Here is a 24,674-nt window from a genome sequence, read left to right as displayed (position 1 = left end):
ACAGCTGAATGCAGGGAGGACTTACTCTAGTTACCTTTGTAAGAACTAGAGCAGTAAGAAGCATTAAAAAATGGATTTATCAGAAATTTATATTAATTTTCTTTTCAACTCACAATTTCATGGAACTCTCTCACTACAGTATTAAACAAAACCAAGTAACTTTAACACGGTCAAGAAGAAAGTTAAACCAGCACAGAGTGTCTCAGCTCCACTTAATTTCATCAACAAAACACATGGCTAGGGCCTGCACTGACTCACAGAATGTGTGAAAAAAGGTTCCTCAGTTGAACGTGCCCACAGAACTACATTAGCTCTCCTTCAGGCTCCCAGAAGAGTAGGATCTAAGCCAACATATTCTGCACAATTTCCTTTCCAGCTAGTACCTCTGCCTGCACTGACTTCACCACGGCCACTCCATGATGTTGGTGAATGTAAGTCTGGGAAAAAGATTCAGAGAAATAATGGTAATATGGGGCTGTCTCCACCCCCACCCCCCTCCCAGCTATACCTGCATTTTACGTGACTGCAGAGTTTTCAAACAGCTATATCATAACAGTCTGTCGCAAGTGTATTGGGTGTTTCAGTTTGCCAGTCCTGTCATAATAAATTAATTACAGGATGTTGCAGAAATGGCTGAGTTCCAGCAGCATCTTGCACAGTTTAATATAGCCCTGTTTCCCCATTTCGATGTATTTGTGGTTAGATAAATCCTCAGAAAATTTACAGCTGCTACACACTAGTATATTATACTCCCTGCCTGTGAAGGCGATAGAAGTGCAACAAAAATTTGATGTCTGCTCACAGTATAGATTTTACTGATATTGCTTTACCGGTGTGGAAACATTTTTCCGCTAAAAGTGGCATCTGCAGTTTCTGCCAAGTATTTGCATTTGAGCATTAGATAGGACTTGCAAACTTGCTTGCCTCAGCCAAACACAGTGCAAATTCATTTGGCCCGACAAAGACTTCACGACTTCACAAAAGAATCAGATGGCTGGAGTTTTAGGTGAAACGCAGAGCTACCATTTCCATTTATGAGTGCAAGGTGAAGTATTTTTCCAGTCTTTAACATTAGTGTACACTAATGTATAAACTACAGCCATGATGTTGCTGCTGAATGCCTAATCCTTGCTGATTTTGCTGGAGCTTTGAATATAGGGGTCTATCTACTCCAAGCAGCTTGCAGGACCGGGACTGTACATATACATGCCACTGCTGGAAAACCCACCCTTCTGAAGGGGAAGGCAGCAAGCAACTGGCGTACCACATACTGAACAAAGGACAAGACTCTTGCCAAAATCACCGTGAGTAGAACACATCTGTGCGTAAGAACAGGGACAGTTAATGTTCAAAATAGCGACTCGATGGTTGGTGTGAAATTCTCATCACGGCTCTAGCTGTTTTGCACTGTATGAAGAGGCTGGACCGGACTGAATCAAGGCAGAGGTGCGTATTGCAACAGACAACTATGAAGGTGCCCTCTGAAGACCTGTGCCAGAAATTAGAGAACCAAAGCTTCATTCGTCCCAACAGTACTGCAAGCCATAGATGATATGGACCTTTTCTGGCTGTAGCTCAGTTAGGACAGTACCAAGTTACTGGAGAGAGACAGAAGAATATTCCTCATGGTTCTAAGAGCTGAGCCAAAAAGCTTCTTAAATGACACAAAAATGTCTTAAGAAGTGAAGTGGTTAAATATCTTGATTTCTAAAGTCCAGAAAACATGACTGAAGCCACCAAAGCTCTGCTATAACAACACGCCTTCTCACTGTCTTCTGTTCCTTCTTCTTAAGTTCCAATTTCTAATTGCCACATTCTTGCAAGTCTCCCCCAGACAGCAGTTTTCTTCTCAAGTTGCTTATTTCCCTCCCTCAGACCTCCTCTCGTTTCTATTCCTTAGGTGCAGCAGTTTTGTTCTCAATGTACATATTTTATACTCCAAGCAATAAAACTCCTTCAACTAACACAATATGTTTTTACAAGTGCAGGTGCACATCCGTAAATTAATTTCTCCAAAACATTCTGGATAGTCATTGGACTTCTAGAATGCTCAGGGAAAACCCCCACAGCACAAACCTGTACATGAATCTTTCTAACCTCCCTCCACTCTTCACAAAATTCTATCCCCTCCCAATTTCCATGAAATAGGCTGCATTGCATACATACTAATTTCATACGTGCTAGAAAAGGATCATTAAAAAAACCCATCACTCTTTGTGTTTACCAAACAAGTGTTTTTGCTTTAGTCTGTTCCCGCCTTAAATGAAGTATTTCCTATTCACCTTAGTAATTAGAGCAGAAGGATGTAGTGAATGAAGTGCCTCATTATCAAGTTTGTATCCACGGTCTCTGCAGAATGGCTACCATGCCGGCTATTTTTCATAGCTGTCTGCTTTTGCTTGTAATGGGCCATTGTTAACCCTAAATGATCCTGACATTCAATTCTCCATCAGACAATCGGGTCCAGCCGGCAGATTTAGTTCACTAGTCAACAGAGACTTTCAGTTGTCATGTTCCTCTGTGTTCTCATTAGCCCTTGTTTGACTGTGATCCATCCCCTACTGCCTTCTGAATTAAGTGATGCTACAAATACACTTACTGTGTTTTACGAAGTCTGTTCCTCAAATTATTTTAAGGAAAAAACTAAATGCAGTCTGATGGCTATTGGGAAACACAGGAAAAATATGCCATCCATTCTTTTCTATTTTGTCGATTTATGCATGGTTCTTGATGTCTCTGCCATATCATAAAAATGTAATTGGAACTGTATGTTGTAACCACACTAACAAATCCTAAAAACACAGAACAATGAAAGACCTACTATGTTGTTATCACTGGGCAGTTATAAATATCTAATATTTACCTTTTTTTAAACAAGGTTTTATCTGCTTTGTTCCTGCAATGAACTTGTATCACCCTCTAAAAACTTCTCAAATAGACTTTTATAACTCTTGTATTTTAATTCTTGGCTCAGGGAGCAATTTTGCAGGGCACTCATATTTTAGGATATTTAATGTAGTTCTCCAAGGAAAAAAAAAAAGTAGTAAAATTTTCAGTAGGGAATCTGAATACTTCTGGAATTCTTTTGTTCCACTGAAATTTAAGTCCTTTAAATACTTGGACAATTTTTAGCAATGTTAATTTTAAAGTGATTTTAAGAGATACGCAGGCTGCATTAACATAGAAACAAATAGCATTACATACAGTTTAAAACCTTATTTTTTTAAAACCATTACCCTAATCCCAACTGTTTAAAAGTTTTATCCTTTCTTGTAAATTTAAAATCCCAAAAGCAATGTCTGAAGAATAAAGAACCTACTAACACTGAAGAGAAAAGCTGTTTTTCTTAAAATAAGTATCAGCCATATTTCTGAACAAAAGGTAAGAACTGTCTTTGCCATTATGCTACGTTTATAATTTACGAGATTTTTGGACTGAACGTTCCAATTTTAATACTGAAAAATCTTGTAGACTTTTTTTTTTTAAAATTTCAGATCTTTTTGTTCATTTTATGTTACATGAATCCAGAAAACTCTAGTACCACAGTGACACAGTATAAAGGAATACAAGTTTCCAACCAACCATGGTTATGGGTAGTGAGGGAAAAAAATTATAAAACCAAAACAAAAGTTATTGCAATTACAAGAAAACATTATGAAAAGTTTATTTTCAACTCCCTGCATTTTCATGTTTGGCTCTTATCTGATTCCTTCTGCTTAATTGTTATTTGGAACTGTGCCTTGGAAGACACTACTGCTGCCTCTCCTCTCAATTTGGAAAGTGTGGCAAAGCAGCTCTATTCAGCTTCAGAGCAGTGAACATAATTGGAGCCCTAGTTCGCAAGCATGAAAAGAGGTGCTGTGCCTTTGATTAGAACTACCATCTCTCTGTGGTGTTTATCTGAAGTGTTATTTCTGTCTTCAGTGTCCACAATGCCAAATTAACATTTTACAATGCTTTCCAATGAGCTCCCAGATCTTGGATACTACTCAGCTCTCCCTGACGTGGAGCCTGATGTCATGGTCTGCCCTTATTTTAAATGTGACCCAGGACACTTTAAGAAATGGAAGATTATAAGAAATTGAGATCTTTTTCTTATAAAAATCTTTAAATCCCACATGTCACACAGTGATGAGTTGGAATATATTGCAGAAGCAGAGAGATAAGAGGCTAGGAGCCTTGCTTAGAATCAGGCAGCCCCAGGACAAAGATAATTTTACACCACCTCTGACTGGGGAAAGAGACATTAATAAGTTTCCAGTATGCATATGCAAGCAACATTGGGGGGGAAGACCCCATACACACGCTCTATGCAAAGCAAAGCTAGGACTGTTAGCAAAGAACAATTACCAATGGGGCCAAGAAAGAGTATTTGCTGCTGTGTTTTACTCAAAAGAAACAAGTTCACAGATTTTTCTGGCTTTAAAACATGTGCAGGGAAGATACTACAATATATAGTAACCAGTCCTCCGCATCTGGGTGCATTTCACACATCAGTGCCCAACATTGTTATTCTCACTTCTTTTTTTAATGGAATCAAGTGCCCTGTCTACTAAATAAGGGCTTTCTAATTTTATGTTATTTATTGCTTCAGAGGGGGAGGAGGAAGAATTTCCTAGCAGAGTAAAAATAAACTGGACATCATCAGCCAGAAAAAATACCAACACTAACTGATAGAAAGCACTGTAGATAATTAGTGAGGTCATTAGTAAAAGTTCACAACATAATACTAATTTTAAAAAAATAGGTTAATGACACTTAAAATGGATAAAGACTACAAGTAAAACAAACAACACAGACTGATATGAAATATTTCATTCAGACAAAAGAAAGTATATTTGGCAAGACTGTTGCCAAAGGACGCAGAAACTCTGTCAAAATTGTGATGCATCTTTATTATGTGCAAAACCCCTCATTTGAAAAATATAACTCCCTGGAATTTGCAACACTTATTTACATTGGTAAGCATGAGTAGTCCCACTGAAGACAGTGTAGTTGCATAGCTGGTTACTCATATTTTTGCTTCAGAGCTGCAAAATGCAGTCCAAGTGAATATCTGATGCCAGGAAAATATTTTTTAAAAGCTTATGTTTTCAGCTACCCTGTAATGTCAGCATTCCTTTGGAATTTTACCATTCTGAACACTCCTCTATTTATGCTAATCTAGTAACTTATGTAGTGGTTGAGCTTGTTTTGCTCTAGATCAGCCATGGTCACTTGAGTCTCTGCTCCCAATGGATTATCTACGGTCTACAGAAATGCCTGATACAGTGTAATCAGATATTAAATTGGTTAACATTGTATTTGATGGTTTCAGATGATACCAGTCCAGTGAGGAGCCGATCAGTCAAGTTCTATGGATTTCAAGCAACTCAGGGCAAAAGTCTCCCAAAACATGTTTACACCACTGGGGAGTCCACACTGGTGCCATTTTGCATATTTGAATATTTTAATTTCTCTTTTTCTTGTTAATCCTAGAAGTGAGATTGTAGTTGCAGTCTTCAATGTGTATGCTGAATATCACACCGATATCTGGAATTAAATTATGACTATACATCATAACATTCAGGCTCAAAGGCAATATTTGTCTTTCCATTTCTGCTTAAGTTTGAGCCTCTCACTGCCTTTTTCTTCTTCAGTTCCACCCCATGGGCTGTAGATTTTTTTTCAACACCATTAGCTGTAACTGATGATACAAGAGTATCGAGACCCATTAAGTTGTGCTGATTTTCATTCCTCTGTATCTTTTTCTTCTTTTTCTTTGCACCTCTAGAGAAAAGTAGATATAAAAAGAGTAAAAGAAACACAAAGTTAGCCCAAATTTAGAGCTTTTTCCACCCACAGCTGATCTGTTAGAGCAATTGTCTGCCTGTCCCTCTTGAGTACAATGCTGGAACAGCTACAAAAACTATGTTTCACAGCAGAACAAAGACAGAAAAACCATGAAGACAAAATATGAGACCACTTCACTTGTCTACTTTTTATCATAGCATTGCTTTGGAAAGAACTGCTCATGATCTTAAAAAAAAAAATCAGCCAGTCTTGATCAATAGTCAACAGATATAGTTAAAAAATACAAATTACCACACTCTTCCTCTCATAAAAGTCATTGCAATTTTTTTTCCCCCTTTCCTAACCTCAGACACCTAGTTTATTTATTCAACAAGACTAAGATAGGCAGGCAAACTGTATGAGATTAAGTTTTCCATTTTAATTTACCTGAACTATGACAGATTTACAGAATCAGAAATCACTTTAATGTCTATTTATGCTTATCCAGACTTCATACAATGCCAAAAGCATCACTCAAGCTCCTGTATCTTTCCCAGTTAGTGCCTTTAACAAGAGAATTAGACTGGTCTTGCAGATGATGCCAGGGATTATGCAGATGTTACACCACTTCAACCATGAATTCCCGTTCTTGGCAGAAGTGTAACTTTATTAAACTATAAATGCATAATAATACTTCAGCTGTAACCTTTCAAGGGCAGGTACTGTCTTTGTTCAAAATTTGTATTGTGCGTAGCACAAAGAGGTCTTGGTTTGTGACCAGAACTGTTACACTGAATGCTGCTGAAACACATAAGCGAGTGGATGAATCAAGACTAAAGAATGTAATGAGATGTACGCAGTTCCCCCAAAAAGGGTGCTGCAAGAGCACTACTGTTGATGATACTGTCGTAATGTACTAATATTTTATAGATGGAAATGTTTACACACCAGCCTTACTAATGGACTGATAAGTATCTGCTTATAGTTTTGGGTGGGTTTTTTTAAGCTAAATTGTGTATTCATGAAAAATGAATTGCTGCAGCTCTAATACTGGAATATCCTAAGGAAAAGGCACTGGAGTTTAAGACCTTCTGCATTAGGATTCCTGAAACAATTTGAGAAGTACTGCTGCATGAGGAAGCAGGAGTACAAAATCATAATTACTCAGCAGTATAAGTACCAATCTATCAAACTGAGTGTTCAGCTGGGTCTCATGTGTAAACATTTGTAAATTTACGCAGACAGCACTACCTAGTGTAGCTCAACAAAACCGTACAATAGGAATATATCTAAGGAGAAAACGTCTGTCCTGACAAATAGTTTCATTAATATTCAAAGGGTGAGGCTGCTATGCGGATTTTCAGTATAAAGCTACTCAGATTTTGAGAAGCTTTCATCTCTTTATTATTTGAACACCAGATGTGATGATGCATCAAACCTTTGAGATACCTAGATAAAAACCTTGGTTCACTCAGCATCTATTATGTGGCCGTTTCTCTGTTTCTTTTAAAGTCTGCAGAAGATAGGTTAACTGCTTGGCTAAGATAAAAATCTACTACCATCTTGGATAAAATTTATTTTCCTATTGCAAAACTGTACTTTCCATCCAGAAATTCTGAAAGATAGACATGCCATAAGGGCTTGCCATTCACTTTCTTTTACAGCAGGTATTGTGGCCCTAATGAATACTGTTCTAATAGGCCAAACAGCAATCATTCATCTGGAGGCTCAAATAAAGGTCTAGCGAGTTGTGCAGGTGCTGTCAGTTTCACTTCTCCATAGTGGAAGTGTGTACTTAGCAATTACATCTCACTTCATTCTTACAAAGTTTATTTACTGCATAATTCCTATAATATACTAGCATTTGACATGGATATTAAGTGTATTTTCACAGAAAACAGGAAAATAGCAGAATGTTCTAAGTGGAGCAACTATTTAAGAACAGATTGGACTGGATCACAAGTCATGTTGATAGTGCTTTTAGATGCTAAAGTAGAAAACTTTTCCAGTTAAGATCACAACACTTGCATGAGTGTCATTTTTTAAGGATATTTTAAGACATACCAACTACAATGAACAAGAAACCTACAGATCTGTCACAGCCCCTGTGGGTCACTGTTTCAGGTACAAAGAAGTGAGAGTTTTCATTAAAAATACGCTACCATGTTTCTGAAACATTTTGTTATCTACTCTGTGCTATATAGACAGCCTATAAACACAAATATGGAACAGTCTTTCTAACTAGTGGCATCAGAAATGCCAGAAGATCCTTCTCTCTTATAGCTCTCAAAATAAGGCAAAACTCTGTAGTCTTCAAAAAAAACCAACCCTCAAACCAACGTGGTACGTGGAATCGCTGTTATAATTACAAAGACAAGTTAATCACATTCCATTATGTTGTAGTTCATGGAAGAGCCTGCAATGTACATACTTTCAGATTCAAGCTTTAGATCAGGAGTAGACATTACTCAGATTTGCATTCTTATCTTAAAACATGCAGTGAAAACTGCCCTCTCCACATCAGACAAAACACAAGCACTGGGAAAAAATACAGCAAAACCATAATAAAACCTAGAATGTCCTGTACATGGAAGGAAAATACTGCACTGTAGGACTGGCATGCTTATCTACCTCCCTTTCAAATTAGTTTAAAATATAGCATCATGGCATCTTCCATTCACCCTCACCAGTGATCAGGTATAAATGGTTCAGTACCCTGAAAGCTTGTGAAAGAGGTTCTGCAATAGTGCTCTTTGCCCAGATGGGACAGCAATGACATGAAGAATAACTTCAGACTGGCATCTCCATGATGCTTCTGCTTCTTATAGTTCAGGAGGAGGGAGCACATTCAAGTGACTCAGGCATGTAGGTGTCTTCTCTCACCTTTCTGAAATGTAACTGAAGCAGTTTGGGGGCTCTGTGTCTTCAGCATCACACTGAAGTGTGACCTCTTCTCAGGACAGCCTTAATTTCCATTAAAATGAGTATTACACATTTGACGTAACTCAAAATTCTTGAATTTGATTAAATCATTTGTGATTCTACATTTTAAATCTGTGGTCCCGCATTCTTCAGTGGATGACCTGGAAAGGTCACGCAAAGTGTTTCCTGAAGTTCTACTAATGGAGTTGAGTCATACCACATTTTTGATACTCACTTCTAACAGACCGTATCAATTGTCACAGTAACTGTGCTTTTAAGGAATTTCCTTCCTTAATGTACATCCTATCAGAATAGTTATGCCCAAAATTCAACACTGAATTCTGTCAAAGCCCATTCCTCATCATACCTGAGGGTTAAACTTTCTACTCATAATTTTATATTTTCAAATCTAGATACAGGTGGAGATAGAAAATTGAGATTTAAAGGTAAATTAAAATTAGATATGTATCTGCATCTACACCATATATGCACAGATTATTTACATGAGGAGGGGGCCAGTCTGGAAAACAATAGTGAAATAACTTTGCTTTAGATAACAGATACCTGTATTGGCAAACACGGGATGTATTTTCAGATGTATTTTTTCAAGTATAAACGGTTGCAATAGCTAAAGATACTGTGGAAGCTCTTGTTTAAAATGTTGAGATCTTATCTACCTACAGCTTTCACATGACAAATACATATAATTTCTTAAAAATGCAAGTGTCACAAAGATGTTAGCTTGCATCATCTCAGTATGTGACAACCTTTCACAATCTACACTAATTAATTTTTAGAAGGTGCAAAAATAGTTGGCAGTTTGTAGCAATAAAGCCTAATACATAGCTAAGGGATGCCACAAGGCAGTCCCGTATCCCTGAGTTTCGATTCTTACATACATTATAGTCCTTGCTCTTTTGGGCGAGGAAGTGTGTCTGTGTACACACATACAAACTGTTATTTCTGTCACGTTTCAATTGTGAAGCGCTTTTCGAATCGTTGCCCTAGTACTGTTTTTCTTGCTAAAACAAAATTACCCTTGCAACATTTCTCAGTTTTCTAACAACAGTTGTAGAAGTAACACTGCAAATTGTTTTAAGTATTTCCTGCTTACCGTGTTGCAGGTGAGTCTCTATCTGTGTCAGATTCTGAGCTAAATTTTAGGTCCCCTGATTTACTGATGACTGGTGATGTCTGTAAAAGAAAAAAAAAGAAGCAGGAAGGTAAAATGACAGACAACGGGGCCAACACATGTACAAAAACCCACCAGCTTCCTGAATAAGGAGAGAATATACCTCGTTTGAAAAAGAATGTCTATCAGCCATAAAATGTTAACTCCTATGTGGTTACAAACAAGGAAACACTACCCTGCTTTAAAAGGAAAAAAAAAAAGTTACTTGCAAATAAAGAGTTTTCAGGTATGTGTAGAAACCAAAGGTTAGGAATCTGCTTGAAGTCAGCTTAAAACATACATGGTCTGTAAAGAATCAAGAGTTATTTCTCCTACTACATAAGTAAAGACAGAATACTAAAAAGCCATCTTATTGCATAGGTTTAACAAGAGAAACTTGTCTATTTTTTAAGCCTGCAAGTTTCAGTCAAAAGCAGTTCAAATCGTTCCAGGTTACTTTATAATTCAGAGCTAAAAAAACCCCAACAAAACCCAAACAAAAAAAAAAAAACCAAACTTGGAAGAGTTTAAGGAAATTCTCTGATTTCTAATGAAATTAGTGGAGCATGCAACTCAGTCTCTCTACAAACAAACCTATTCTCATTCTAACAGGTCGTACCTACTGCAAGAATTCCCATAAAGAAATGTGACTGCCCTTCCTGAGTTTACTGTCTCCAGGGTCAGATTATTTTCTCTACCTTCTTCCACGCAGGCTGTTCACAAGTATCTGGTAATGACCCATGTACTTTCATTTTCACGGAGGGCAGAAGCCAACACAACTGATAGGCCTTATGTCTCTTTCAAAATTTGCCTTTCTGGAACCAAGCATAAACCACACATTCAACCATGAACTGCAGGCCTATGGAGCACCACGAAAGCAGTGCAGCACACTGTAGGTTCAGACCTAGTATCACAACGCTGTCAGTGAGAAACCATTGTGGAGCTCTGCTTCAGGTTGACAGGACAGCTAGGCTCTGTCAGTGTCCGTTTGGTATGGCGTGCATGAAAGAACAAGTTATATCCAGGCAGGCATTGTAAGAGCAGGGACTGGTTCCTATGAAGACCTTGGAAAGCAGGTGAAAAAGTCTGGAGCCCTAGGCCAGAGAAGATAGGGAGAAATTAGATTCTAGTACTTCCCCCAAAATAAGATTTTTTTCAGGGAGTAAAGGAGAACAGGCTTGAAACTAAACCCTCAAACCTTGGTCCTTGTTTATGATTTTAAGACTGTTAGTTGAACTTCAGATTCACGGTCAGCCTAAAGCAAAACCTACTACATTGTTTCTGAATTTCTCAAATAGCCTTAGTGTTAAAAGCATCAGACCATCCAGTTCTGCCAAGCACAGAGGTACTCATCTGCTTGTAAGAAAGATGTTTAATGTTCTGCTATAAGCCTGAATTGGTTCAAAAAACAGCCAGTTAGTGGCATTACTGTCTCTAAAACCCCAGTTAAAAATGAGCAGTATTAGGAAGCTCACACAGCATCATTCAGCAGCTCTGGAGAGTAACCACAAAGTCAACAAGGGCTTTCTACAAGCAACAGAGAAAAAAAACTAATTACAGTTCTTGATGCTCTAGCTTGCCAATTGTTTGTTTCATTTTGTGTGAGCTCACAGGCAAAGCATACTGTGGTCCCTCCATATTTAATGCTTAAAGAGAGAAAACAGAGGGCTGCTTCACAGCAGTTCTTTTTATCACTTAAGCATTAGTTTCGGCATTTTAAAATGGAACAAAAATACTTTGTTTCCAGACACTAAACTAATCCATCACAGATTTCAAAGCCCTGATGAATAAAACTTAACATTTCCTCATCAAGTACTATTGTCCAATTTTAATTTGGAGTAAAGTGAGGCACAGATTAAAATTTTCTTGGCACACACAAATGAAGACTGTATTGGAATCACAATCTATATCTCCCAAACCTTAGTTTTAGGCCTTGAACAGTTCAATTACTTTCTTAAACTAAACGGAATTAATTAGAAAAAAAAATCTAGTCAATGTTAGTAGTTGAATTAGATTTGAACTTTTTTGTCTCGGTCCCATTCCCTAGTATTATTTTGTTAGTTTAATAGTATTGTTCTGTTGACTTAGAAGAAACAGGATCAAGCTCCCATTGACTTAGTGAGTTTACTGAATTCATATAAGCACACTGCCCACAACCACCATGTTCAAGCATTAGTCATTAGAATTAGTCTGCTCAAAAAACACTTTGGATTTGAAAAATTGAAAAAACAATTTTCTTTTTGCTGGATTATTTTAGACACACTCAAGACTATTTAGAATATAATGATGTAGCATTGGCGGGACCAGGAAAAAATTCTACTTCACACACAAAATCCTTGTTAATAAACTTGAGACTAAGTCAATGGTAAAAGTAAACACAAAAGAAAGAAACATAGTCCCACTAATATGAAGTATAATACAAGAGAGTGCTGTAAAGGGAATGACTCTAAGTAGTTAACATTTCCTTCAGCATTTGTAAACTTGTGGTTCCTTGCCATATATAATCATGAATTTACTTCACTTGCAGTCAAAACGAAATCTTTTTGAAAATCCTCTGTGAATGATGTTGAAGTAGGCTTTTTACCTTCCCTTTTAAGTAAATATTACAGAATCTCTACATTTTACTAATACTATAATCAAATATGGACCTTTCCAGAGAACAGTCTAGTAGAATTCTCTTAAGTGCCACTACAGAAGACTGACTTATCTTATAAAAAATGGACTAAGTTTTTTACACTTTCAGACACCAAAACACAGGAAATTATCCTTGTTTTACAGTTAGAAGATTAAAGTATCCACTATAATTAAGCTGTCTAACTGAAGGTTCTTATGATCTGTTTTAAAAACAACTCATCACATAGGCTTTCATATGCTCAAGCACAGCATTTCAGCATGAATACCAAAGGAAAAAAAGCACACAATTAGAGACATTCAAATAGCTGTGTTCACCTGACGTGGCAACTAATGAGAATTCCTAGGGTCTGTAGGGACAGACTCCCAATTCCCAAGAGTAGTGTTCGAGCACGATAGCTTTCTTACCTTATTCTTACAAACTTTCAAGCATATAATGAGGTAGGAACTAGACACTAGATCTTTTTGAAGCAGATGTGTCTGCCACTATCTTCTCTTGTCCAGCCCACATACCTTTGCGACCTTCTTACCCCACTCCTTGAACTACTTTTCCCAGCCCAGGGATGGGAGGAACAAGCAGGGCCAGCAGCAGATGCAAGGTGGCAGTGCAAGAGCTGCTGCAACATGGGGATGAAGTAGCAGCAGGAGCACTGCGAACGAGTGAGTGGAGGCTGGGAAAACGGGCAGGAGCTATTTGGCTAAGGAGGTAGTGGTTACACTTAGACACTGAGAATGCATCAGGGACATGCTGATGTAAGGAGCAAGCCACGTAAGTCTAGAGTATGGAGGGCTGAAGAGGCTGGCGATCTTTTCTTTCCCCATTTCCAAACCTGCTGACCACTTGTTATGCATGGGCAGATCTCCCAGGAAGCTCCGAAGAGCTCTGTGCTATTGTCACTGTGTCTGTACTAAGATTTAGCAAATCTAGTGTTGTAACAGATATGGTGTTAGTTATTAAATTCATCCAGATTGCAAAGCTTAAATATGAATACAGAATTATTAGGGCTCTGTTTAAAGAAATAATTAATGTTTCAGATACTATAATTATCTTGAGCTTTTCTGTTCACAAGAACAAATACTGAACCTTGTACAAAACACGAGCTCCTTTGTACAGTGTGCCACTAATGGTGTTCAATTTTGTTGCCGCATTCTAATTCTCCACCCTTTGAAAGATACAGCTCACCAGAAGGAGAGAACATAAGTTCATATCAACTGTAGAAGCTTAGATTTTCTGAAGTTTCTTTTGCTTTGTTTACAATCATAAAAATAAAAAGAGTAATAAAATATATGCCTTCCTTTTCTAGAAGGCTTGGTTTGCTTTACAGCTCCTTTTTTGATACTTAACATTGTCTCAGTGTTGCCACGTGAGGAACAACCAAGGCAAAAAAAATTTAAAGGCTAAATACACAAAAGCATATTAGTTCCTGACCCCTGCTGTAGAATCCACAGCAGTAAGTCAAGTACTAAACTCTCCCTCTGCAACTTCTGGAAACAATCATATGAATCACAACACACTTCCTAGCAAAACCCGAAGCAGAGGGCATCTAAAAGAAGTATCTGGGACAAAGTCTCATCCCAAGTCTTCACCTTTGGTAGTGCTTTCTTCTAGGCTGTGCAGAGTTGACTCTAAGACTAATGGTCTGCAGAGGTTCTCTGACAGACTAAGAGACAGACTGACAGAACGAAGAGGTGCAGACAGTCTGTTTAGGTTTTAAAGCCATGAAAGTAAATGCACTTCCTCTACAGCCTGCTCACTCTGCACAGGGGAACCCTCCCACAGAAGCTGTTTCTACAGAACTTGATCTAATTAAAGACTCGTTAGATCACAGATGGCAAGAACAAATACGTGTCTGTGTCTTTTCAGACTAGTCTTTAGAATGTTAAACTCAGTATTAAGTTTGTATTTTGTTTTTTATTACATTGTCCATGGGTGAAAGATTTATAGCAATTTACTTTACTCCCGAGAACCATGTTGATGCCACCTGCCAAAACTGTTCTGAGTCATGTTTGGGAGAAATGCTGTGACACCACACACAACTCATCATTTTCTTTGCTGCTGTTCTGTACTCTTGCAAACATTTCCCCATTAAATGAACAACTGACAGGGAGCTCTGCTAGCAGAATTACATATTTTCCTTTTGCCATGACCTTCCTATTTAAAATGCAATTTATTTGTAATTGCTTTCCCCCCTTTCTAGTGTTGTTAAAGAACAAGCCTAGCTAATTCAGATTAACCATATTGTAACCCTTACGTCTAACAGTATTAACATAGTTGTATCTAGCAGAACCACATACAACAGAGACATGGGCATGAAATTCTGTCTTTCCCATAAAAAACAGCTAAACCACTGAAGTGTTTAGGACTAAGCCAACACACACTAGGTTCTCCATCTACGAATGCTAGAGCCACAGGCAGAGAGGACTTTGCCTGATTTTGGCTTTGAAACAACAATATCCCAGACCTGTTCAGGGCTAGGAGAGACCAGCAGGATATATGGTGGGTGAAAACTGTAGTTGTAGCTCAACATTGACAAATACTGCACCTCAGAATTCAAACAACTATTTGAGGGACAACAAAAGAAAGAGGAGGAAGAGTGGAGACAAGATATTTCAGACTGAAGCACTACGGTTTAGAACAGCAGTTTTCCCTCTTGAAGTCTTGGCCTCTGGGAATTTATCTGCGGTTACAGCTTTGCATTAAAATTTACATTTTAAAAGTTCAGTCCTGTTCAGAAAGAGGCTATGAGGACCCAAGGAGAAAACCACAGGGAAGAGAGAAGTTACCTTGCTCCTGAAAGCTACCTTAATGTAAGTGTTCTTAATAGTATTTCTGGTTCTGCTTGACCAGTTCAGTGCCTCAGCCTGATTCTACCTATATTTAAACAGACGAGTCACTTACAGTGAATGACGATGGATGTAATTTCATCTTTTCTTTTTTCCCCAACAGGTATTAATTTGATTATAAACCAGGTACTTTTTCTTCCAATGACTTAATACTATAGACACAGATGTAAACAATTTTTGAGACAGAACTCATTAGGAACCACAGAGGTGGTTCTGGAGTTGGAAAAGAAGAGCTACCAGCTTACAAATAAAGTAGCCCCACATATGCTTAAGACAGTAATTAAACTTGAACAGTACAAACTACATTTTAAAGGGAAAACAGAATATCTAAAAATAGGAAACTACAGAACTAAAAAGATGAAATATGTTAACGTCGGGCAACATTTAAGGAAAATGGTCCATTCCTCATGGATGATAGCATAGTAACATTTCCTTCAGAAGAAGGATTTCTTCAAGAACAATCAAAGTAATTACTACTTCAAAAGTAGGATTTGCAAAGATGCATCTATTTTATAATGTCTATTCAACAGTTTATGTGGAAGACCACAGCGCAGCTTTGCAGACTGATTCTAGAAAAGCATAGTTTCTTTCAGCCCTGATGTCAGTGCCTTTAGAAAGACAGATCTGTAATCATCTTAGGCACGAATGAAGCCCAGAATTATGAACTGTACTATAATACATTCTAATTCAATTCAATATCACATCTTTTTGGGCCTGCAACCTCTCTGAACCTTGAAAATGAGCACACTTCACGACGTGTTGTAAGTGTTCAGCTCTATTCTCTGTAAGAGTTCCATCACACCAATCCTTTACTGTTTCCTTCGTTAGCATTATCATATCTTCCTAGTCCCTCCTCTTCCTAAAAGATAACCAGTCACTGAAGTGTTCCCCAGTAATGTGAAGAAAGGTGCCACTAAAGGAGAAAACAGAAACTGCACAAACCATAAAATGAACATTTTTGATGAAACTAATAGAAAAATTTCTAGCTAGTATTTTTGGAAATATTTTTGAGCATGTTTTCTATGCTTTTGTAATTTTTAGATCTAATAAATCTTCAGCCCACGAAAACACTCACATCGAATCAGCTCAAGCCCACGGGAAAAGTATCAATTACTTGGCAGGTTAGTTTCAGACACACTAAGCTAAGTATGCAGAAAGTTTGACAACAACCTGCTCTAGGGCAAGAAGAATGAGAACATGAATTATTTATGTGAAGAGTGATAACTCCAAACTTTGTTTAAACATACGTGGAATCAAGTTTTGATGATCTCTGTGTAAGTTATCCAAATTGTGCAATTGTGCAATGATGTAGTTCCTCAAGGTAACCCTTTTCTTATCATGCTTTTTATTTCACATTTGCATTATTTTACACCTTAACATAATTTTTCAAAGATAAATACATCAGAAAGAATATTTTCTTACACTTTAAACGGAAATTTTAAATTACTGCTTTGTTTTTGTCTATTACTACTTCCCAGTATTCTCACATAATGTAGAACTGAATACTTAACATTCATAATCTAATTAGATGCATTTTATGTAGAGAGTGGTAGGCCACCTTGAATTATAAAACGTATTTGTAAGATTTTATAGGCAGCAGAACATTTCTGACCGCCACCCCCCCTCCCCCCCCCCCCCTCGCCCCCAGGACACTCCATCGATTTTGAAACATTTCTGATTTACCAAAATTTTGCAAAACCTGAATTCTGGTTTCTGACACAACCCTATGTGAATCCCTGTCTTTTCTGCTTTCCTCTTAAGGAAAAGCAGCTGAAACCAGCACATTCACTGGAGCAGCCAGATGACAGGTCCATCTCTGTTTCCTGGGATTCTTCACCAGTGCAGTGAAAACTTCACTCCATGAAATTTCTATTGGCAGTTTAGATGTATGTAGTAATTAAAGATGATTATGACCTAATTTTGTGGCTCAGGAGTTAAGTAACTCATAAGGCAGGAAAACAAGGTTTGCATAAACTTATTATGTTATGAACGCAAAGCTGATGGCAGAAAGCATTTTGAAAGCAGGTTCTTTGAACTACAACTTTCTTTTATTATTTGCAAAGATTAATATTGGATCTTGAGTATTACACCTTCTTCTAATGTTAATGATTCCATTTCATTCACTCATAAAATTTTGACAATTAGCTAAATATGCATTTATACTATATGCAGTTGGAAAACTATTTTTAAATCGACATCTGGTATTCTCAGTAATTAAAATGTAGAATACTTCTATGGTTTTAAGTGCTCTATTTAGTCTTGTAGCAAATCTCACAAGTAACTGCTACAATGATTTTCACAGTAACTGTGTTTTGCAGTCTTAACAAAGCTAAGTATTTAACTATTCCTCAAAAAATACAGAAAGAACAATAGATATTGCAGACCTGGATATAAATAAATATTTTTGAAAACATGCTTGTGGCCAAAACCCAAACACAACCAAAAATTCAATTATATTTTCTTCTGGTGGTAACAACTTAATTATTCAATAAATATTTTTTTGATTAAAAAAAAAGCTTCATTTTCTGCCAAATTAAAAAAACCACCACAGGGTATTACAAAATTATGATTTTTCTTCTTTCCCGTATAAAAGAAATTGGCATTTCCTTCCATCAGCTCTTATACTGAAAAAAAATGAAAGGAATAGGAAGAAAAGTTGCTGTGTCACTGCTGCAACACAGGAACTGCCATAACTGATCAGCCCCTTCAGTGGTCGTCTTCGCAGTTTTGTCTCAGAAGTATCTGGTATTGCCCAAAGCCAAAGCAGTGTAGGACTTTCCTTTATTATTACAAACAGCAGAATGACAATTTGTTTCTTCTATGCAGCACTCTGCAGCTTTTGTAAAACCGCCACACTTCAAGGCATTGCAAGTATTACACAGAGATGATTCATCATTTGATTCAACCCACTATCTTCTTGGTGATTTATTTGGTGCTTATGTAACTTGAAATAAAAAAAAAATAAAAATCAGGCAGATTTGTGTTTCCCAGTCATTTAGATGCATTTGGAATCTCACCCTAAACTGTTATTAAAAAAATTAATCTCTGAGTGCATAGGTTTAATAGTGTCTTGTAGTAGCTAGGTTCACCAGGTTAACTAAGCACAACATAAACAAAAATTTTCTTCTACCAATATCAGCTCTGTTCCATTCCAGCTTAATGTTCCCTGATCTTGTTAACAGCAGAAGGGAAAAAAAAAAAAAAGAAAAAAGGAGTGCATCCAATTTACCTCTCTACATCATGTACTATTTTATGCACTCTCTTTGCTGCTCATTCTTGGCTAGTTTAATCTTCTAAAGTATATCCTCTAACATCACTTTTTCCAGGCCTTGTAAATGTTTCAATGCTTTTCTCTGGACTCTATGATTTTGTAGTGAACTTCGATGCCGTGCCAGATAAAAAGCAACATATTTGTTTAGTTTTGGACTGTTATTGTACACTTTTTTCATTATGTCTTTTGAATATCTGTATGTACTATACAGACTACACAATTCTGACTAATCATTAAATACGCATCCATTTTAATTCAAAGTGCTACTTCTCACAGAGTTGAATAATAAATACTTGTTATAAAAGTTAGTAACATTAGTTAGTATACATAAAACTATTATTTTTATATAATAATTTTAATATTTTAAACTATTATTTTGATCCAGTAAGTCAACTAGATTCCTATTAGATTAAAGCAGAAAAAAAGATGTGGATAAAAATGATCAAGTCTTTAATGACTAGAAGTATCTCAGCTCTTCTCCCTTTTTTAATCTAGGTATAAGCGAAACTGGGTGAGTACAACAACATATTCCCTCTGGGATACCTTCCTTGCCTCCAGCAATGCAGACAATATAAGAACAAAATCTTCATGCTTTCCAGTAATTTGTATTTTTTCCCATAATTGTTCCAATCTGCCTTTACAGAAGTATCTGGAAGTAATGCACCCTTGTCTTTCTTGGACAGAGGTTTTGCTATGAGTTTCTCAGCTACAAAGAGGTAAAAGAGATACTTCAGATTAATTACTACTTAGTGTAGTGATTAATTTCGTTTTTCAAATATAGTCAGAAAAAAAACACTTAGCATTTCGATTTATAGCAGTTGGCTTCAACAAGACCGCTGGCTTTAACAAGACCGCAATGTGAGTAATCCGTACTTAATAATTTATTAAATGCTATGTCTCTCTAGTCACCTAAGAAAAACAAAAGTTACAGAAAAAACGTTAATAGAAGTAGCTTTGAGTGTTTCAGCCTTGAACACTGCAATATATATTATGTAAAGATTAGATAAATCCTCTGAAAAAAAGAAAAAATTTACCTTAGAACACAGCATATGCTTTGAGTCTTGCAAATCAGATGCAAAATATAGATTAAATTTTAGAAAAGTACATGGTACATTGAAAAGTCAAGCCATTTGAAAGAAATCTGAATAAAAGTAACTTTTGAAGTAAGTTATGTTTCTGTTACTTTTTTTTTTTTTTTTGCTTACAAAGTATCCCATATTTTAAGACAATCATCAATCTTACTTCACAGAAGGGGAAAGTGAGCTATGCAAAGTTTCTAAACTCTGTCTGGAGACGTGACAGTCACTTGGCCTGCTTTGTACATAGCAGTATCTCTAAACATCTGAAAAAAATAAAATAAAACTCCATCTTTTTCCTTGACTAAAAAATGACCATTTCTTCTTTGTTGTTCTGTACGTACTGTATTCTGACTGCTAACTAAAAATCACAGAAACAGGAATGCTTCTGTGCACAGTATAGTATGTGATAATGTTAACAACAAAACGACATATGCAATTGCGATCCAATGTAAGTATCCGGTGGGAGTGGAGAGATATTTAATATGGTCAAGAAAAAGCATTCCTTTCCTTTGTTCCTCCAAACTATGAACTCTCTACATTCTACCCTCCTGAGCAACCTACAGGATGGGTGAAGTCATTCATGTCAGAGAACGAGCAGAAACATCCGTTGACAAATAAGTGCATTAAGATGCAGCATATCTCCTGGTCTGATAATAAGGCTTTCTTATTACACTGTATATCTTTAATTAGGATGTCATTACATGGATGAAAAACTCTTGAGAGAAAAACATCACAGCTGTCTCCTAAGCAACCTGATAGATAAGGAAACTGCAGGGCAGAAAATTTCAAGTCTGTGGGCAGTGTATATTATAAAAATGACAGTCAAGTGCATGAAATTATGTCAGGTTTTGAAAACCCCATGTTCTTTCTTCAACCGTAATTTACATAAAGTATCCATGAGAGATACCGTGGTAAACCTTGGAGTCAATAGGTGGTTTGCCACTCACTACAATGGTACAAAAGTAGGCAAAATATTTAATTGCTATGTGATGGAACATGTGGATTCACACAAGACAAAGTTAGATTTCTGCTGAAAATCTACGTGCTTACCTGGAATGAGGTCTACACAGGAGAAATTTTTTCAAAAAGGATTGAAAATTTAATACAGTCCACTTGGAACACAAAAGACATAGTCCACCACTAGTTAAAGAATCGTTCCTTCTCACATTATTACCTTATGTAGCATTGGAGAGCCTTCCTCTGCTTCTGTTGGTCCTTCAGGTAGGAGAGGAGCGGAATCTGGTACCAATCCTGAAGGTTGTTCTTCATATTCTTCTGAAAACAGGATCCATAATTCACCATTATGAGTCATGAAAGAATTATGAAAGTACATATTTCATATGAACAATTGTGACATTACAATCTAACCAAAAAAGGGGTGTCAGTTGGAACAGGTGAAACTAAAGCCAAACTTTGTATAAGAATTTATCAAAATTTGCCTATTAACTTTATATTAGTAAGCTTAGATTTAAATGTTATTTATATAAATGTAATTTATATAGATAATTATATAAAATAGAAACAATCAAACATTTACATGACTAAGAACAAAGTCCATACTGACAGCAATGCAGTTGATACTTGATAAATATATGACATGCATTTCTTTTGGTTCATTAATAAGATGGTCACCAACTGAAATAAAGAATTATATACCAGAGGTTTTTTGCACAGTTGGACCACTGCTTCAAAAATTTTCTTCTGTGTTTTTAAGAACAGGCCATCACTGAAGAATCTTCCTACAGACTGATCTCTTGTTTATTTTGCAAGAAAGTAAGGAAGAAGAAAATGCATAAGATGTGCAAGGGGAGGACAAAGGGGAAAGACAGTAGTTAAGCTAACTTTAATTACCATCATCAAGTCAGCAGTGTTATGTCTGAGTGTTTTTTAGGGAAGAGGCATAAATAATAGACTTCACTTGAAGGACAGAGGGAGGAACTAGAAAATGGAGGAAAAGATCTTGAGAAATGTTGAGCTAAGAGATTTCTAAACACCAGTATAACTGATAGTTTGATAGTTTAGGAAGGCAAATGAATTTTTCGTAGCATGCAACCACAGACTATGTCCGTAAGCCGAATACTAACAACAGTCAGGACACTAAGCATCTTTACATCAGTTGACTCAGTAGGATGATTCTTATATTATTTGTTCAGATTCATTTAGGTTTGTCTGTAGTAGTTTAATCAAAATGTTTTTAACAACAGGGACCTGGTAGCAAGTTCAGTGCTCAGATATGAGATTTAACCATTACTGTTTTTTAAAACTTCATACTGAAATTCAGTTATTTGGGAACTGAGCATTCTCCATTACAGTAGGGGGAAAATCAAGAGTTTTTACAAATGTAACTGCTTAGATCTAACAGATTGCCTAAGAAAAATGTAAGATGTCTGTGAAATGCTTTGATGTATCCTAAAACATTGCCAAGGTAGGGCATGAACCAGGTGGCTATTTCCAAGAAGAGACAAGGAATCAATCCATTTGAGTGATAATTAAGCCAGCACTATATAAGATGGAATGTTTAACTAAGTGCCAATGCCTTCCTAAGTCAGGTATGTCAACTTGCTAAGTGGTTAGCTAACTTTATACAATTTCTGCATCACGCTAAGTCATCATTATGCCATCTGTGTGCTACATATATTCATATCTTCAGAACAATAAGCAGTACAGCATGGTAACATCTTGGACCATCAGTTAAACCCACACCGGTATACCAGGAAGATAGCAGTAAACTTACTTTCACCAGCCACATAATTAGCTGGAAAATAGCCTTGCTGTCCATTTGCTAGGCTGCCAAACCACCAGTTATCATTATCTTTGTATAACACTTGGATAATGTCACTGCGATGGATGGTTAGCTCATCTGATCGATGCGCTGTGTAGTCATAAAGAGCCACTACCTAAAAGAGAGATAAGAGCACCACAGCTTTATCACAACCATGCCACAGAGAAAAAAGCACAACATTCACTTCCTCTTGCAGAAAAGCAGCTGAAACCAAAGCTGCACTTTGGTAAAAGCTGAGGCTGTCTCAAGTTTTGCTAATGGGATCAAGGGTGGTGGGAAAGCAGCAGGAGAGGCAAGATAAAGGACTGTGGGATTGTAGAAATGGTTAAGAACATTCAATTCACTAAGATTAGCTTCAAAACAGCAGCTGTTAGTTTTATAAGCAATTTACTTGTGAAGCAAAAAGAAAAAAAAACCACTTCAGACATTCACTTTCTTAGAACTGTTACACCACCTTCAGATCCCATTCCGTGTGCTCATGAAGCATATGTGTTCGAATAAATACTTCCACAGTACGACAGTTTCACTGATGGAAAAATTTAGTACAAAATATCATTGCAAGTTTTGCTCTGATCACCCCACTTTTTCTTTTTCCTTTACAAATAAGGGCTTGCATATACAACTTTATAAATATCTGCCAAAAATAAATTTATATTCCATTTCACATAATAAAACGATTTGCCAGTGAAATACTTCTATACTTTCCTGGGGAAGAGTACTAACAGTGGTCAGCACCATGCATACTACATAGAATACATTACCAGAAGCCTGCTTTCTACCCCAAATATGAAAATATCAAGTATAATTCTTATTTATTTCCCATGCTCTGTGAACAAAAAATCTGTCCTGATGAATTCAGAGCAGAAAAGACTGAAAAGAAAACAAGTGAACTGAAAGAATAAGGGAATTGCTCACTTCCCTCATAAGTGAAGAGTAAAATTATGACCTATTTTATGCAAAGAACATTGCTTCCCTACATATAATCTTCACCTCTGATTCCTCTATGAAATTGTAAGAGATCATAAACGGGGATGGTTAGGAGTGATAGGAGGTTATAAGGGATAGAAGAAGACAGCAAAGTTATTATAAAGATAGGGATTTGGAGAAAAAACTTTCTTTTTTATTACTCAGGCATGCATTTAAATCCTAAGACTGATGAACTGCACAGTGCTTTTTATCACCTGTGAGGTCTAAGTGTAAATATATAGCCATTGTCACTTGTATTTTCATAATTCCATGTCACCCATTAAACAGATTAAATCAGTTACAAATGAGAAAAGATGGAAATGATTCTACCATTGTAAATTCTATGTGGTAATTTGTAGTGGTGGACAGCATCAAAGAATTAGCATCAGCACAGTTCTCAGTAGATGGGAAGTTTATCTAAATATACATTCAGTAATCCTGCACTTACATAAGGAAGCTAAACAATGTAATATTTTTTATTATAACGCTCCCCTCTGCATTAGGAAAGCTAATATAGTAATTACAGCTGACATTGATGATATAGACATATGAGCCATAGAATAGAACAAACTAAAACACACTAATGAGCATCTTGGAGAAACAGTACAGAACTGGAAGCTTGCATGGTCATGTCCAGTAAGAGGTGCTCTAACAGTGCCCAATTCAGGTAAGTGACAACGGTTGCCTTAGTAATAGTACGATGAAAATCATGAGGTCACTTAAGGTTAAAAAAAAAAAGAAAGGAATACAACCCTAATTACTTGGCAGCATGAAAAACAGTGAAAGGCAGAGCAACAAACATTTCTTTTTGCAGTATCTTTTGTAAGACAATTCTGGTGTAAATGTTTTGGGTTTTGGAAAAAATTACAAAAATTCAGTAACATGGAAACACTGCCAACAAATAGCTCAAACTAATCAAGCAAGTCCCATTGTGTGTCCCCCCCCCCAAGAAATAAAAAAAAATAAAATACAAATATGTCCTGTAATACAACTGGTTTAGCAAGCCTGACAATTTAGACGAAATGTGGAAATTGCCATTATATTCTCTGGAGACATATGATCACAAAATGACCATAAAGGGATACGGGAAATGCACCTCAGGACCCAAGAAAAATGTAGAACACTCACAATTATGCCCAGAGCAACTGAATTTCTTCTGTTGTGACATTCAAACATTTGTTAAGTTCTGTCTGGGTCCAAGTTCAAGAGAACAACAACAAAAAAAAGTATCTATAT

At 36.7% G+C, this 24,674-nt stretch overlaps 1 protein-coding gene across 2 annotated transcripts in view; it reads right to left on the bottom strand.

Annotated features, from left to right (window-relative positions):
- Positions 1–4,870: 4,870 nt before the first annotated feature.
- The window catches only part of AHI1 (Abelson helper integration site 1), a 96,757-nt gene continuing 76,953 nt past the window's right edge, over positions 4,871–24,674 (bottom strand). For both annotated transcript variants that reach the window (XM_056343848.1, XM_056343849.1), the window contains exons 22-25: positions 22,425–22,587; positions 20,865–20,965; positions 9,809–9,888; positions 4,871–5,769 (exon numbers count right to left, since the gene is read on the bottom strand). In XM_056343848.1, coding sequence (XP_056199823.1) covers positions 5,550–5,769; positions 9,809–9,888; positions 20,865–20,965; positions 22,425–22,587 — 564 coding nt within the window. In that variant the 3' untranslated portion in view covers positions 4,871–5,549. The remainder of the gene's footprint in view (positions 5,770–9,808; positions 9,889–20,864; positions 20,966–22,424; positions 22,588–24,674) is intronic.

Source organism: Falco biarmicus, chromosome 6 (genome assembly GCF_023638135.1).
Source record: "Falco biarmicus isolate bFalBia1 chromosome 6, bFalBia1.pri, whole genome shotgun sequence".
NCBI lineage: Eukaryota > Metazoa > Chordata > Aves > Falconiformes > Falconidae > Falco > Falco biarmicus.
The sequence above is the reverse complement of the archived record's forward strand: the minus strand, read 5'-3'. Positions and strand labels throughout refer to the sequence as shown.